The sequence below is a fragment of the Lonchura striata genome, chromosome 1, assembly GCF_050655825.1.
Source record: "Lonchura striata isolate lonStrDom1 chromosome 1, ASM5065582v1, whole genome shotgun sequence".
Lineage (NCBI taxonomy): Eukaryota > Metazoa > Chordata > Aves > Passeriformes > Estrildidae > Lonchura > Lonchura striata.
In genome coordinates, this window is record NC_140703.1 from 92,580,314 (window position 1) to 92,597,346 (window position 17,033).

General features: G+C 42.0%; 1 protein-coding gene across 3 annotated transcripts in view; it reads left to right on the forward strand.

Annotated features, from left to right (window-relative positions):
• The window catches only part of RASA3 (RAS p21 protein activator 3), a 170,399-nt gene that overhangs the window by 38,648 nt on the left and 114,718 nt on the right, over positions 1 to 17,033 (forward strand). For 2 of the 3 annotated variants that reach the window (XM_085558441.1, XM_021545628.4), the window contains exon 1: positions 2,674 to 2,953. The exons of the other annotated variant lie outside the window; for it this stretch is intronic. In XM_085558441.1, coding sequence (XP_085414567.1) covers positions 2,899 to 2,953 — 55 coding nt within the window. In that variant the 5' untranslated portion in view covers positions 2,674 to 2,898. Of the gene's footprint in view, positions 1 to 2,673; positions 2,954 to 17,033 lie in introns of those variants that run through there. 3 annotated transcript variants of the gene reach the window in all.

Here is a 17,033-nt window from a genome sequence, read left to right on the forward strand (position 1 = left end):
GTTTTTCACAAAATACAAATGGGAGTCATGACAGTGTATGTTTTTTTACCCAGCAAATGTGTTACACCACACACCCTTGTGAGACCAGCGTTAGCACAGGGTGAGGCTGCAAGAAACACTTGAGGTTAGGACGTGGGAGAAAATCAGCACCTTAGATTACAAGGTGAATTTATGCTGGGTGAAATGACATTAGATTTAAGATGGTGGGCTTTGCCTGCAAATTTGGGTGCACATCAAGGGGTGGGGAATTTATGTATAGCTTGATTTTTCTGAACATACAAAGACTTTATTATAGGTAGATATATTATTTCATTTTCTGGGCATAAAGTATACAGATAGAAACGCCATGACTATTTGGAAAGAACACAATGGGGAAGGATAGTCTGTTCAGTATCTGCTGAGAACAACTCTTACAGCAGCAGGTGCTGAGAAGAGAATTGAAAAATTGATTTTTAAAAAAGTTACTGTTTTGGGGCCAACTTTCTACAGATAAGAAAAGCTTCCAACTGGGAAATTAGGTCTGCTGAAGTCCTTATGTAGCAAACAGAGAAGGAAAATATTTCATTAAAGATGTCCCTAATATTTAGAGCATGGAAGCAGGTTTCTCCCTGATGCTGTTGAGGAATATTTATAAAGATCCTAAGCACAAGATACCTTTGCTTATAGCTAAACATTATCCACTTACTTTGTTTGTGTAATTCTTTGTTTGTGCCTGTGTATAGCATTGTTGCTTGCCATTTTTCTTCAGTGAAATGGCCCGCTGGGATTGTACTTATTTTGTACCAATATGTTCAAGGAATGTGTATGTGTGATGAAGGAGCAAAAGCAACAGACTTCGTATATTCCTTTTTATGTCTGAGCATGTACAGAGTGTTAAACAGGCATGTATACCCCAAAATTGTTTGTTTGTCATATCCAGCATCTGAGAGGTAACATCAGGTTAGATGGTCTGAGACAATGTCCTTCTTAAAATATGAGCTCTCTGATCAGCATTCTTGTAATTTCTGTTCAGACTGCTGCTTGTGCTGCCTCTTGTCCAGCTGGAAGGTGAGAAAAAAAATAGGGGAATCAAGAATTTTGGCAATTGATATTTGGGTCATGGTGCAGAAAATGCTAAAGGGAGCAGTGAAGGTATCATAGGGGATGTGAAGGACCAGCAGGCAGAGGAGCTCAAGTGTTGCTGGGAGTGAGCTGAGAGCATCCTAAAAGAAAAGATGGCACATGGTGGAATGGGTATAACGAGGTTACAGAGGACATTGGGCATATTACAGAGAGGAAGAAGGAATTGCAGCATGGATGCTGATAAATGGAAGCCTGTACTTTATAAAATCTCTTTAGAGTCCTGTGCTGTAAAAGTATTTTTATTAAATTACTTATGTCACTTGGCTATGCAGACAAGGAAGACACAATAAGTCAGGCAGCTCCTTGAGATAACTGACTGCTTCTTTTTTTGGCTGTGAGCTTGCCAGTTTCCTTCAGTTAGGCCCATACCTGTGTAGGAAAACTCAGATGCCTCCTACAAGCTGACTTCCTCTGCTATTGTAGCTCCTTCCCAACTTTTCATTTGCTCTTCTACTTTTCTATATTTCAATATTTCACCTTTTAAATTTTTTTTTATTATTTTGGTACTAAAGGGCATTTATTATATGTTGTGCCTTCCATGATTCAAGCAATGATGGATTGCTCAATGCATGCTCAGGCTTGCATGCACCTCTTTGGTACAGACTTCATACTGTATGTGACTGATTTGCCTTCTGATTTCTTGCTGTCCTTCATTACTAGCTTTTTAATATATGTATAGATTGTCCTCAGTGAGTTTGCCTTTCTATCACTCCTGAAATTAGAGCTAGAACAGGAAAGTATTTAATTGTTTTTTAATTGCAGGCTTGAGAAAGGGCATTTTGTTGTGCTTATCAGACATGTTGAACTGTGATGTGCCTGGGCTGTTCTGCATAGGGATGTTCCAAGCCTCTTTAGGGGGCTTGTGACTGCATCAAAGATAATTTGATTCTTTAGTTTTTAAAAGAATGTAATCTGTAGACCTCTACTGAACCTTGTGCTCTGCTTTTGCCAGACCTTTAGGGAAGGCCTATTTCAATTACTGACTTTACGAGATCCAAAGTTTGGCACTGAACACTGACACAGGTCCTATTTCTTGCTGTTTAATGTGTAATCATGCAAGTCTGAAATCTGAATTCCCTGCTCTCTCCGTGCAGTCAGGTAGAGCCAGCTTTGCCGCTGATCAAATGGAGCCAGGAGACAGACCGGCCTGCTCCCAGCGCCCAAACGGGTTTGTTTATTTAACACGGGACTTCTTTTCCTCGCTAATGAATGGCTTTCAACTCGGAGCATCGCTAGAGCCCTCTCTTCATGGCTGTGTGGGAAAGAGGACTTGCACATCCCTCCCTCTCTCTCTCTCGCCATGACGCCGGCGGCTGGTCCGGACGGGCACTGGAGCGGGGCCACGGCGTTACTCAGCCCTGCCCGGCCGCCCGGGGGTCGCGGCAGGGCGCGGCGGGGCCGGGCCGGGCCGGGCCGGGCCGCGGGGGGCGGCCGCGCTCCAGCTGTTGCCGCGCTCCCCCCGCGCCGCCCCCGCCCGGCGGGCAGCGGGCCAATGAGCGCCGCGGCCGCCGCCCCGCCGGCCAATGAGGGGGCGGCGGCGGGGCGGGCGCTGCCAGCCGCGGAGGGAGAGGCGGGCGCTGCGCCGCGCTCCGCTGGGCTGCGCGGCCGCTCCGTCGCTCCAGCCCGGTCGCGGTGCGTCCCGAGCCGCCCGGCCGTCCTCCCTCCTTCCCGTCCGGCGGAGCATCTCGCCTGCCTCCTCCTGCCCGGTCCCCGCGCCTCCGCGGCGGCGGGGCTCCAGCACTGCTGAACGTCAGGCGCAGCGGCGGCGGCAGCACCATGGCGGTGGAAGAAGAGGGGCTGCGGGTCTTCCAGAGCGTCAGGATTAAAATCGGTGAGCGCGCGGGGCAGCGAGCAGGGAGCCCCCGCTGGAGCGGAGAGCGGCGCGGCGCGGAACGCCCCTTGGCGCTGCCCTGCGCTCTGCGTCCCGCCGGTGGAGCGCGGGGGGCGGCGGGGCGGGCGGTGCCCGCGGCCCGGGGGGGCTCCGCGGGGCTCCGCGGGGCGAGCGGTCGGTGCCTGGGGGCAGGCCGGTGCCGCGGGGACGGGCGGGCAGCGCCGTGCGTCCGGCAGGCGAGCGGCGCCGGCGGGAGGCCGGGTGGCGCAGGGTATTCCGCGGATTTCGCGGGTTTTGTTTAGTTTTTTTTTTTTTTTTTTTTGTTTTTTTTTTTTTTTTTTGTTAGTTTTTTTTTTCTTTTTCATTTTTGTTGCGAAGCTGCTCTCTGAAAGTTTGGAGGCGGCCGCCGAGTCTCAGCGCTGTGTGTCGCTGGCAGAGCTGGTGTGAAGCCGGCCCAAAAGCGGCTGTCTGTGCTCAGGAGCCGCTGTGTCAGCCCCTTCCCTCGGCGAGGGGGACAGGCAGGGGCTGCTGCCGCCTCCTCAGGGCTTCTCCGACTCGCGCTTTTGGAGATTCGCTCCTCTTCTGTTGAGCGAGTTCCAAACCACATTATTAGAAAGTAAGCGACAGATGTCAGCGAGCGGATTAAACTCTCCCTGGTCGGGTTCTGAGTGTGCCGGCTGGGAGGGAAATCCCTCGTTTCCGTAAGACAATCAGTCCCACATGTCGAGCGAGCGGTTCTCCTCTCGGGATGGGGCGCGGGGGCTGCGAGCTGCAGGGGAAGTGGCGAAGTTCAGCGCCGCGCTCACAGCGGTGGGTACCGAGGGCGTGTGGCTTCCTAATAAAGCTCTTGAAAAATATCCCTTTGCGTTTCCTTGCGCTCGGAAGCAAATTTGCAGCCACCAATTGGTGTGGTAGATGAAACTGAAATGTGAAATTACGTAGAAAATCTCATTATTGGACAGTAGGATTAGCATTTCAAAGAGACCACTGCTAGGATCGTTTCCTTGTTAATTGTCAACAGGTAATTTAGTGATAGCAGTTTTTAAGAGTTTAAAATTCTATCATATAAAGCAAAAATTATGTGTTTATGTTCTCATATACATCCAGAAAAGAGATTCAGGAAGACTACAGAGACTTGCTCTCTGTCTCCTCTCAAAAAAGAGGAGGGGAAAATAAGAGAGAGATCCGGACATCATGCAAGTGATGATATTGCAAGTTGTTTCTATCTGGTGATTTTTTAGTAAAAGGGCTAAGAACACATCCTGCATATAGGATGATGACTTGTGGCTAAGTTGTTTGTGTTTGATTAGTTGGGGTTTTCTTGAGGAAAAAAACAGTGATGATCTTATACCTGAATGATTGAAGTCACGAGAGTATGAGAATTTCTTTTAACTGCTGAGGAGATGGAATACAATAACAGCTGCAAAAGTCTTGAGGTGAATCTCATCATGTCGCGGAGTAAAGTTAATCCTGCTGCTGGCTTCAGCTGTCAGGAGCGGAGCCCCTGTCAGAGCTAAGCACGTGATTACTGCAGAACTGCAGCAAGGGTCCCCGCTGGTTTTTAGGCTGGATAGCGGGAGGAGGAGGCGCGAGCATCCCGTGCTGGTGCCGTCGGGGCGGAAGGTGTTTCCCGGAGGATGTTGAGGACAATGCCCGGCGCTGCGCCGCCGTTCCGCCGCTGCCCGGCAGGGGGCGGAGCCGAGCGCTTCCGCCTGCCCGCGGCCCGGCGGCTCCGCCGCTCTCCGCCGCTCCGAAGTCACTCTCCTCTCTGGAGCTGAGCGTCTCTTGGGAACTTTGCACAAAAATAGGAAGTGCCCGGATTGCTTTGATGGGTTGAGGAAGTATTCCTGGTCAGATTGGCCTCGTAAAGCAATCCTAATCTTCTAGAATTTGTATCTGGAGCTTGTCGGCTCCCTACAAAAAGTCCTGTGAGACTGGATCTGGAGGGAGGTCGCAGACTCACAGAGTTGTTGGGGTCGGAAGGGATCTCTGGGTGTCATCTACTGCAAACCCCCTGCCAAGGCAGGGTCACCTAGCATGGGTTGTACAGCAAAGTGTCTGGGTGGTTTCTGAATGTCTCCAGAGAGGGAGACTCAATGACCTTGCTGGGCAACATGTTCCAGTGCACTCTCTGCCACCCTCAATGTGAAGAAGTTCTTCATGTTGAGGTGGAACTTAACTGTGTTTCTGTTTATGGCCATTTCTCCTGATCCTGTTGCACCACTGAAAGAATGGTGAACACTGGAGGGACGCTACTTTTTTCAGCTATTCCCAATAGTACATTTCTTTTAGCAGTTCCCATTCATGAATATCTTGTAGTTTTTGCTCTTTTCTAGTGACAGGAAGCTTTAATCTTTCAATTAATAGGTTAAGAGAAAAGTTATTTTAGGGCAAAAAGCTAAGTCATTTTCCATGATGATTTGCTTTGATTTATCATGCTGAGGAAATGGTCAGTTCTGTTCTTTGGGAGATTGTTTCATAGCCAAGCTCTGTCTGATCTCTGAATTTCAGATATTCTGTGTTTGATCTGATAAGACATTTCCTTCTCTGTAGCACCTCTGCTGGCAAATCATGAATGGGGACACTGATATACAGGTGTGCCTTAGAATAAACTGGATGAAATGTATGATTGCTTCATTGAGGAATCAGTGCAAACAGAGTGGACACCCATGTTGGCATTTCTCTTTTAATGGGGAAGGAGATGCGGCTGGGAGGCTTCTGGCTGTGCAGAACATCTGTAGCCTAGAGATGTTTGAATGCCCTAATGTTGTGTACTGCTATGGCTGGCTTTTCCTGTATTTCCAAGAAACTGTAGGTAAATGAAGGCATTTTCTTCTGCTTGTATAACTTGTTCTTTTGGGACTGATAGGCTGCATGGAATCAGCCATATTAAGGTAGATGTGTTACTACATTCTGGATCTCCTGAGTGCATCCATGTTCTGAGGAGTGTTGTTTCTAGTCATGCTTGGCTTTAGCTTGAGCCATCTGTCTCCTTTTCTGAAAGTGTTGAAACAGTTAAACTTTGTAGGAAGCTGTGTGTTTGCCTCACTCAGTTGAACTGACAGTGGTGTGGCACCTCCTAAACATGTCTCATTGAGATGCTGAAGTTGTGGAGCAGCAATGTGAACTGTCAATGTGGGTACCAGTGTTAAGGGGAGTTGTTATTGTGCTACCTCTTGTCCAGTTTCTTTTGCGGTTAGTTGAATTTGAAAGAAGTTAATGCCTGGCAACTTCTGCTCATGTTGCAAGGAAGTAATGTACAGTAGAAAGAAAAAAGTAGTACTTGTGTTAACGAATGTGCTGTTCGGATGTCTAGTTGAAATTGATTTATTTTGGCTTCCCCTAACTGAAACCATTGTGCTTATGTCTTTTTTTTCCTTAATTGAAAATTATTTTTACCGGAATCCCTTATACATAAACAAAACAATGTGTCATGTAAGACTAAACAAACACTTCCTATAAGATTGCCACTTTGAGGAAGTGTGCAGTGCTGATATTTCCATGAGTCAGTGTTTCAAAACCTGAAAGGAAACAACACAAGGCTCTATGGCTGATGATTGGCTGGAAAAACTACAAAGAGTCCTTCTGCTTGACAACATGACTTTTGTTGTACTGTTAATATTTAATAAATATGGTGTACTTAATTGCTACTTTTTTTCTCCTTAAATGGCATCAACTATTAAACTTTCAGCTAAAAAAATAAAAGCTTATGTTTAGCATGTCTGTTCTTGAAAGCTGTATGCTGGCTAGCAGAGAACCTGCTGCCAGATTTTCCTTTGTGAAATTGTTTATACTTGAAAAATCTAAAGAAACAGTTCATTTGTGAATTTTCACATTAGTAAGCTTTTCATGTCTCTAAAATCTAGTACTGTTATACTTAGGGGCATTTGACTCTGCTTTAAAATAGTACTTTTTCTAGCAGTAGTAGAGCTTGTTATATTTCTGTCCAATAGTTTGAAAGTAGTATTTGGGACAGGAGGATGTTGCACACTGAGAGCTTACTGGGTCTGTAATATAATGAGGAGGACCCTTTGCTCATTGTACTTTTGAGCTGACAGTTAATAACAATCCACTTGTGCACTGTGAGTGCTTGTTGCAATTTAGGACATTCATGAACTTCTGAATCTTTCTTTTATCATCTTTTAAAAGGGCCATTTTGTGGTTACAGGATGTTGAGGCCTTAGTCTAAAATGTGGGAATTCCACTGGCATAAGCTATCCTTAGAACTAAGTGTCAGCAGAATCATGAAGCAGTGAACTATTTGTGATGAAAGTTGGCTCCTACCTGATGTAGGTTGGTGCTTCACACACAGCTTACCCTGTTCTAAACTCACCCCATTTTCCAGGAACTGTAAGACCTTGTTTATGTCCAGTTGATAAAATGAGGATGATTGGTCTGTAGATATGCCATCTCTTTGCCTCTTATTGTGCCTTCTTTACTAAATAATGGAGAGCTATATAGTTTTAAGACATGGTGAAAGCAGTTGAACTTGTGAAACTGAGAGTCTTGGGTGAAGTCAGGCAGAGTACTTAGTTAAGTGCTAGTTTACTGGTGTTTAAGCAGGTCAGTTGCCAAGAGAAGGCATTTACAAGCTTCCACCATTAAACTTGGAATGGAATAAATGTTTGAGAGATGTCTCTGTGTTTCCCAGGTAAAAAGAAACTTACCTTGTCCCTGACAAATTTAAGGTCTTCCTTAAGTCTAATAATACTAAGGTTGTTCAGGGAAATCCATTTTATCTTTAGAAGATGTCCCTTTTAATGTTGTCTTCTGGGATTTAGTGCCTTAAGTGGTTACTTGTAGAAGTAATTACGACTCAGTATGTTCATTGCATAATACTGTAAAAGGATTTATTCCCCTTTAAATGGGGCATAAGGTTGTGGAGTAGATATTTTTAGAATGAGAGAATTTTTCCCAGATACTTTCTCTCTCACTATATATATATATTTATAAAAAAATGGAAAATTATTATTTAGGAAGTGTGAAATGTTTTTTATAAAGATAACAATGTTTTTTTTCCGGTGTTTCTAAGTTAGAGGACCAAGAAGTAAAGAAAGGAGGAAAAGCTATTTGCATCTCACCCTGAATATATTCAAGACTTCTTAAGATCTTTTCTTCACGTTAAAAAGTTAACAAGTACAGCTTAAACTGATGTTGCATAGGTAAAATAAAGTGGCAACTTAACGTTCTTATTGATTGACTGTAGCAATGCTCATTAAGGCTTGAGTCTCACAGGCCATGGAAGTTGCAAAATGAATTATGCAGATTTGTCACTGCTGGTTCAGTATTTGAAATTGCTTGATGTGGTGGTTGTGTTCTGACCAGCTTATCTTCAGTGTGCTGTTTCTAGAGGCAGAATGCCATGGATGTTTATGGACTGTCAAGAACAGCCATGGCTGGAACAAGACCATATTTTCTGCAAGTGAGAGGAGGAAACAGAGGTAGCAGTGGAAAATGTTGCAGATAATGTAGTTTTGAAGAAATAGAAGATGCTTGTGTTTGGGGCTGCCAGCCTGAGAATCAAATTCTATAGCATTCCATCTACAGCCTTACTTTCTTTTAAGTAGAGAAGCATTCATATATGAGTGGAAACCCATGTGTTTTGGTTTTTAGAGTGTGTAGAGTGAATCTGTTAAACAGACCTGCTCAGGACCTCTAATGTCAATATGCAATCTTGTTACATTTTTGGGTCTTCTTCTGGAGTTGGTACATTTGAAAAAAAACTGTTGTTTAATCTGTCTCATGAGAAGTATTTTCTTGTCTCTTCATGCAAGTGATTGTCTCGTGGTCAGAGTACTAAATGCTCTTACATAAGGACATGTAAGTGCTGGATATCTTTCTCAGTTTTCCAGAAAATGCTTTTGAAAACTTCGTTGCCTTGAATTTCTCTTCAGACTGATGAATGTTTTTTGTATTTTTTTTTACTATTTTACTATAATTGGCTAAAACCAGATCTTTAGTTGTGAAATTGCAGGGTTAGTTAGATGCCAGTATTAGCTTCTCTTTTGTGTTTGTTCTGCCTGATGCTGTTCTTTATGTAGTGCATATTGCTTTGATTCTGCTTGATAGCTGCAGTCCAAAGCATGAAATCATGATATGTTCACCCAAATTAGTACCTCGGTGCTGTTGGGAAGGCAGATCTTGTCTTTTCCTACTCATGTTGCTCCCAGCCATGAGGTGCTCTTTGTACACCTGCTGTTGACTGGTGCTCCTCTGCTCACAGGAAAGAAAATCCAATTCAATTTGCAAAGCAGAATCAAAGAATGCAACTTTTCAGGTTTAGTTTTTTCCATTTTAGTGAGCTGTGCACTCCAGTGGTTGTCAGAGGTGTTCCTGGACAAGTGTTTGAGAGCTTGACTGGGAGTGTGCGTGTGTGGGAAATGGGAGGGGACAGCAGGTGCATCCCTTGCTTTCATGTCTGGGTACTGGCAGCATCATGGCACTGCCTGACTCCTTCTCTGCTCTTCAGTTCTCTCCCTTTCCTTACTCTAGGCTTTCTTGATGGTGCTGTATTTGTTAGTTGCCAGTACACACCAGCTTGGTCAGCTGCTCTGGAGAATAAATGTTAAAACTCCAGAGAGAATGGCAAGAGAATTGTCTGACAAATTGATGTATCTGTATCTCTGACCTTCTGCTTGAGATGCTTGAGAGCGACTTGAATCTCACACTCGGTTCAGGTGCCCTAGCTCTTTATGAAAGTTAAGGTGTTTTAGTTAGTATTAATAGTCACACAGGCTGCCACATTTCTCTATCACCCACTTGTCTTTTAAAGCTGAGGCAACTAAGGTTGATTATCATATTTATGCCTAAGAGTTCTCCCCTTTCTCTGCATCAGAGCAGGATTTCTACTTCTGCAGTTATTTTGTCAAACACTGTTATCATATGAAGTCATTTACTGCACTGATGCTCCCATTTAAGGAAGATCTCATGTAAACACTGGACAGTGTTGCCTATCGAGATTAGAAAATACCTTTCATCAGAAATACCTTTGATAATATTAATCAGGTTAAAATTCCCTCTATCCTTTCTTGCTGACTGATCTCCATTACAGGAGTGTAAATTAGGAATAATTCTGTTAAAGCCAGTAATTGCACTTCTGTGAGAGTTGAATTAAGTCTTTGAGTATCTCATGTAGCAATTTTTTTTTTCTTGGAGGAGGTAGAGGGGGAAAGGATGAGGTAAAATCCACTTTGTGTTGTTAAGGAGTACTTAACATTTCTCATTTTGTTACAATGTACTTTGCAAGCGGATGTGTTTGGGGAATAAATCTTATAGCTAGCTCTTGTGAGAGCAAGAAGCCTAGAATAAAATCAGAGGCTTTTGGACTTGGCTGCATACTATAAAAGATGCAAATATCAGACAGTTGTCTTGCCCATGTTGATCTGACCAACAAATGTTCAGCCAAATATGTCAAAGGAAAATTAATGTGTGTGCTAGTGGACCATTAATACTTCTGGGGAGCAAATCACCTAAGGCTTATATTAATAGTCAAAACATGCATTAGTAAGTCTTAATGCTGTGCTTTAAAATTTTCTAGTACTGGAGGCTTATGTGTTTTGTGGTTACACCAAGGAAAAGCTCAATCCTGGAGTTAATAACAGGTTATATTTTATTGAATTGAAAAGTTGATTGTGGGCTTGCCCATTCTAACCTTCTGATTTTACTGACATTTGTTAAACCTTATGAAATGTCCTTTAGTAGTGTCTGATTTTTTTCAGTGTGGTGACTGAACTTAGGACCCAAATAAAAGCTTTGTTTTGGAGTAAAAACAAAGCAAATCTAACTTCCTTCCTCTCCCATCCTAACCTCTACCAGGGGGAAAGGAACTTCCCTGAAACTTCACATGTTGTTTTCCTCCTATAGAAGACTTTCTGGGTGAAAGTTTTGCAAAATGTGATATGAAGCTTCAAAACTATGGAGAACTGGAATATTTTCCCCCTGTTGTCCTTCCTCAAATTTTAATGGATCATTGCCAACTGTAAAACACTTCATATATTCAGTAGCAAGTTTGTGGTCTTTGAGGGCTGTTTGTTTTTTTTTTCCCCTTCTGCCTGAAAGGAAAAAAAATATAGTGTATCTGTATTTTTGAAGGAAGAACACAAACGTTGAAGACTTTTGAGGCTTCTGATAGTAATGTTTCTGCTGTTCAGTCTTCATTCCAGACCTCTAAAGTATTATCATTTCTTCCTACTTCACTAGAGACTTGTGCATTTGTGTGTTATTACCTCTCAGGGAGCACTGGGGCAAATGAAGCTCCCTTCATTAGCCCAACAAGTGAATCTTGCTGTTCCCTGTTGCTGAGGTGCGTAGTAGCTGTGACTGCATGGCCATTGACTGAAATGGATTAGGGTGATGTGAAGGTAAGGGGGTTTCACTTACTTAAGAACGGCTGGTAGATTTGAACATTTGATGCAATGTTGAATTTGCATAAATATTAAAGTACGTTTATATGCTGCTAGTAGGTGGATGAATGTTAGATGACATGTCTCAATTCTTCCATGTGCAACAAATGAATGAAAAGTCTCAAAGCTGGGAAGAAAACCCATTTCTGTGATGAGGGGAGGAGGGGGACACAGATCTGTGTTTCATAAGATGAGTGCTTCATGCTTAAGCTTTCTTATCATATGTTGCAGTGACTTTGGGAGGAAATATGCTTGTCTGTTTGTCTCTAAACTTGTTACTGAGAGGTTTCAAAATCCATTTAGAAGAAGTTTGCATTGAAAGGCCCGAGTTTGTGTTTCAAAAAAAGGAAAATGAAACATAGGAGATCTTATGTTACACAGGGAGCAGAAGGATGTTTGAACTTGTGTAGGAGTTTTATTTCCAGGATTTTTAATCTGGAGTGTGTTTTTTTTTTTAATTTATAGATGTAGGAATAAAAATTTTAAGTGACTGATAACTCATTTTATAGCTATTTGCAAATTTAAATTCTAGTCAGTTCCACTTGCATGGAAGGCATATAGTATAAATCAACTTTACTGTTTTTAAAATTTTCCTTGCTTTTGAGTTTCATTCAGCTTTAGTATTCCAAGTATTGGAAAATGGACAACTTGAAATACTTCATTTACGGTTGTGCTTCTGTTATGACTTTATACAGATTTCTTATGCTTAAAAAAAGCAACTCAAAAAACCAGATTAACTGGTAGCTGAGTTTTAAACTCCTTAAAATAGGAGGGAAGGGAAGAAGTTTATTACTGTTTCCAATTCCTTCTAAAAATATTTCTGTTTACAAATTGTTTACAGCTACTTACTTTTGTTCAAGAACTCTAGAAGAAAACAGTTAGTGGTAGCTTTTTACAAGGCTGGAGTTTATTCTTGCTTGTGTTTCCCAGCTGGTGTTAAGAGTACATCTGGAATCTATGAAATTCCTTTCTTTGTTCCTCATTTCCTGTTTCATTGAGTGCTACAGTGCAACATTCTGAAAGCTATTTCTCTTAGTATCTTCTAAGATGTGCATTTTAAACCGATTAGTGAGTTCTTAAAGGTAATTATATGTGCTTGTGTTTAATGATGTAATTGAACAGTGAAATTGAACCGTATTATGAAACTTCTCAGATCTTTTATTGTCTTATTTCACTGAAAAATACTTTTGTTGATTTATCTGGCTGTCGTTCAGCTTGTAGAATTGTAGGAAGGAGGGTGGTAGAAATAGAAGAAAAATCTGGTAGATAGTACAAAAGCTGCCTTTCTTAGTCTCTCTCTCCCTCTCTCCCTCCCCCTGCCCAGGAACAATTACCAGTTTGTAATGGAAAATTAGATCTATTTTGCAGGAGACACAGGGTGTGACATCCTACAGTTGCTTTTCGATTCTGGTTTGAAAGGCTGGTGACTGCTATAGAACAAATGAACACAGCCTTGGAAAATTGAGCTCTGACACTGTGGCACAATGGGAGAGTTGTGTGTGTCTAAAACAAAACCAGTCCATCCTCTCCAAAGAAGCCATGTTTCAGTTAGGTTTACTGGTTGGGATTGCATTGTTGCAGATAATTCAAAGTCAGTAAAAAAGAGAGGAGATGCAGTTGTCTAATGGAATTGCACTCATTTTTTGCAAGTTGTTCTGTTCTTCTTGAAAAAAAAATGTGCTGTTATGAATACTTCATGTATCTGAGTGGCTGCCCCAAGTTTTCCAGAAGAAATGCAAGTTCTTCATAGTCCAGTGGTCCACTCTTCTGTTGTTGCCATTTGCCAGCTGTGAGTGTTGTTTCTGAGACTGCAGCTTTCATTCTTCATGCTGTCACTAGTCACGAAAATGCTGTAGTTGTAAAATGTATGTTCAAAAACTTCTTTCCAAAGCACCTGCTCTTAAGAGGAGACTTGCATTGGAAGCATTGTTTTTTCTCTTTATAAATGCACTTGTTGATTTGTTTTCCCTTCCATTTTTGAATTGTGGAATATCTCTGAAATGGCAGCATTTGCTCTCATAGAAAACTTAATATTGGGGAAATATTTATATTATTTTTAGCTGCTTTTAATACCTTTTAGCAGAGATAAGTGAGCAATGCTAGCACTGAGACCTTTCACTCCTCTACAGATCTGATCAGTACAATTTTGTCTTTGTTTTTTTTTTCACAGATGCCCCTGACAGCATATATGAAATAGGTTGTACGTGGAGGTAGTTGCACATAATATTTTCTCTACATATTGTAAGGAGCGGAGGGAAGAGCTACTTGTTTCCCACAAGGTGTGCAAAAATAGTGACAGAATTGTGAAACTCCAGCAGCTGTGTCTTTCAGCATATTATATGTGTACAGAACCATTTTTAAGGTTCTCATATCTTCTCCACTTACACAGTAGTAACCATGCTGCTCAGGGTGTCGGAGAATTTGGTAAACCCAAAAGCCATTTTGCTCTGTAGGGGATTATTGTTGCTATTGGACTGTATTATGCCCTGTTTCAGGGATGCAGTAAAGGTCTTGGAAAACTTGCACCTGCTCTGCTCAAGTCCGAGGAGCTCTGCTCCTGTAAATTTTGTGCACTGTTGTAATTGTCAGTAAGGCCCTTGTCTTGATCTATGCAAATTCTCAGTAGCCTAGACCAAGTTTGGTCCTAAGAGACTTTCTTCAGAGTACTTATCCCTGCAGCACTGGTTCATTAACCTATTAGTTCAGTTCCTCAAATGATAAGTTGCATTTTACCTCCAAGAACATAATGTTCAGTTTCTGAGTTTTGTGTAAAGTATTCCCTGGTAGATAAGGGAAAGAACCCATCAGCTATTTCTGCAAATGTTCTGTGGCCTGTTCCTCTTTATAAACTGGTAGTCACGTTTACAGTGTAGATATTTCATGTTCAGGACTTTAGCTAATGTTGCATAATGTTAAAATTTCAAATTGTTGGGATAGCTGAAGAACCACATTTGTGCTCTGTTAGCATTTTTTGCCCTAAGTGTAAGGTAGGAGTTGACCAGCACTAGTCTTACTTCTGTAAATATTTGTCTTACCCTGTGTTTATAGATTGTTCCACATAATTAATTTTGCTGCATGCTGATGGCCAGCAGCTCTTGGATGACTCTGCTTGACCACTGTGAAACCACTGACAGGAACTCCAGGTAGTTGCTGCAGAATAGGCTTAGGTGCTTCAGAGATGGGGATGGCTTAGAAAGGAGGTCGTGGTCAATGGTCAGAAATCCAGCCCTGTTTAAAGCTGGGGGAACTGTTGGTGTCCCTTCCCTCTCCTACTGATGTGTAGAGCCAACCTCTGTGCTCTGTTGGGTGGTGCCTGCAATGCACTTCAGGAAAATGGTGCTGCATGTTAGAGTTGAGAGGAGCTATAGTGTGCCTCTCCCTACTCCCCGATGGCTTTTTATTTATTTTTTAGGCCTACTAAGCAAAATTGCCTGAGAGGGAGGGGAAAAGCTAATTTTTATTCAGACCAATATTCCTGCCTGTCTTTTTTTGAATGGTGATTCTGTGATTTTTGACAGAGAGTAAAAAGTGCCTGGGGGGATTTGGAATGTTGCAATAGAGCAAATAATTTCAGTAAAAGTTAAACTCTAACAGGCTCAGGCTGATAATTAGTGTGTTCTGACACCTGATTCTGTGACAGTGTTCCAGAAAGTTGTGAGTTTGAAAGTGGAAAAAAAATGAGCTGAATTATTTTTAAAGCCAGCTTCAGTGTTAAATATAACCAGTCTCTGTAGCAGTCTAGTGGAAAAATTTGTTGTTATTAAAGTTTCCTGATAACACCTGCAAATTATTAGTATGCTGGTGCCCTGCTTCTGGTAATGGGAAATGGTCATCTACTCCTGGGAGTAACTTGTACTGCATGCTCTTCAATATGGTCTTCACTTTCTTGTGCAGAGCAAATCTCTGGAATTAAGCTGTATTTTTCTCCTGGTCTGGTGGAATCTTATTCAGGTTTAGTTGTGAATTAGTGCCAGGTTGCAGATATGCCAAAACTCTTCTGGCTTTGCATAGGGTTAACTCAGTGCTACAGAATGTGATCTGAAAAACCCATTACTTGTGTGGTGGGAAAACACTGGGTAAGGGGCTAGGTCAGATTCCCTATTGCTCTCCAACCTCCACAATACAAGATGTGGACAGGAGCTTCTACCTACTTCCCTAAATATGGAGTCAGTGGTAAGGCAGGACCTTGTAGCTGTGCCTTGAAGACAGAAATTTGGTACCCTTTGTACTTCTGCAGGAGGCAGTGATGGTGATTTATCAGTGCTTTTGTTGTACTGTAGATATAACATTTGGTGTCTTCATGGTCATGGTGAAATGCTAAAACATTTTGCAGTGTATGTTTCTTCTAGGGTATCAGCCTGCAGGAGATAGAATTGAGATTTCTCTTGGGGTAGGTTGGGGTTTTGACAGAGGCAAAGCACAATACACTTCGATCTAGTGCAGGTGTCGTGTGCATTTATTTGTTTGTGTTTTTTTTTTTTCTTGCTGTTTTGCCATTGTTTTGGACATGGATTCATGCTTGCTTTTTTTTATTTTTTTTATTTTTTTTCTCTCCTGACAGTGTTTGTAGCTTCTCTGACCTCTGTGGTACACCTGAAACCAGCTGTGCTGGAGTACTGAGTCTTCACAGCTGCGGGAGGAACAGGGTGTGGGAAGGATGAGCCATAGCTCAGCCACTGTGTGCTTTTTTTTTTTTCTCTTTGCATGGCTTTCTGTTTGAATGATAGTTTTCATTTGGGGACATGAGATTAGCACTAAAATAGGCCAGCACGGGATGAAGATGACGACAATATAAAGCTTCTAAACATGATTTTGAGCCAGTGGGTTAGCTTTAATCAGGATTTCATTTTTTTTTTTTTTTAATGATCATTCAAGTTACATCTTTGGAACAAAATAGCTTAATATCAAGACTATGTTCAGGTATTTCTTCTGAGGAGTGGAGCACTTAGTTGGATTTTGATGGGGACTAATGTGAATTCTGTTGTAGGGCTGTGATTGATAGCTCTCAAGGGGAAGGGAAGGAGGTTGAGACTTCTGTAAATTAAAACTAACTCAAAAGGGTGCTGCTGTACATCTTCTTGTGGCATTAGTGATGCCTCTGAAAGACCTTTATACCCAGGCTTCAGAATCACATCAGTAGTTGCAGCTTACCTGTAGACAGTGTAATCATGTGATACAAAATTGGTTTGTAGTCTTGTAGTAATCTAGATTGGGTGGTTCAGCCCCAAACCTTCAAGATATAAGACAGTAAGTTTGACCTGGCCCACTTAATTCATTTTACAGTCTCCTCAGGTGTAATTTTTAAAGTTCATTTATTGCCTAATTAGCCTGAATGATAAATGAGTTTTTATGCTAATCATTTGAAAGACAGCCTGATTTAGGAAAGTCACTGAAACACATAGCTGCTGTTCTGGCTGTAAAACAGCCTGGATATTTGTCTCACTATGACATTATGACATCAGACATATGTCTTCATTCATGTTCCTGGCAGCTGGAAGCAGTGTCTAAAAGGCTTGTATTGTTTACCCTTCTCTGCTAAGTACTGGTGAGCTGCTAGAGTCAAACACTTGAAACTGAGGGTTACCATCATGAGGATTGTTCATTTTAATCTTGAGTCCCTTTATGTACACAGAATTCTTACCTTTACAGGATGATATATTTACTTTTAAAAGAAAAAC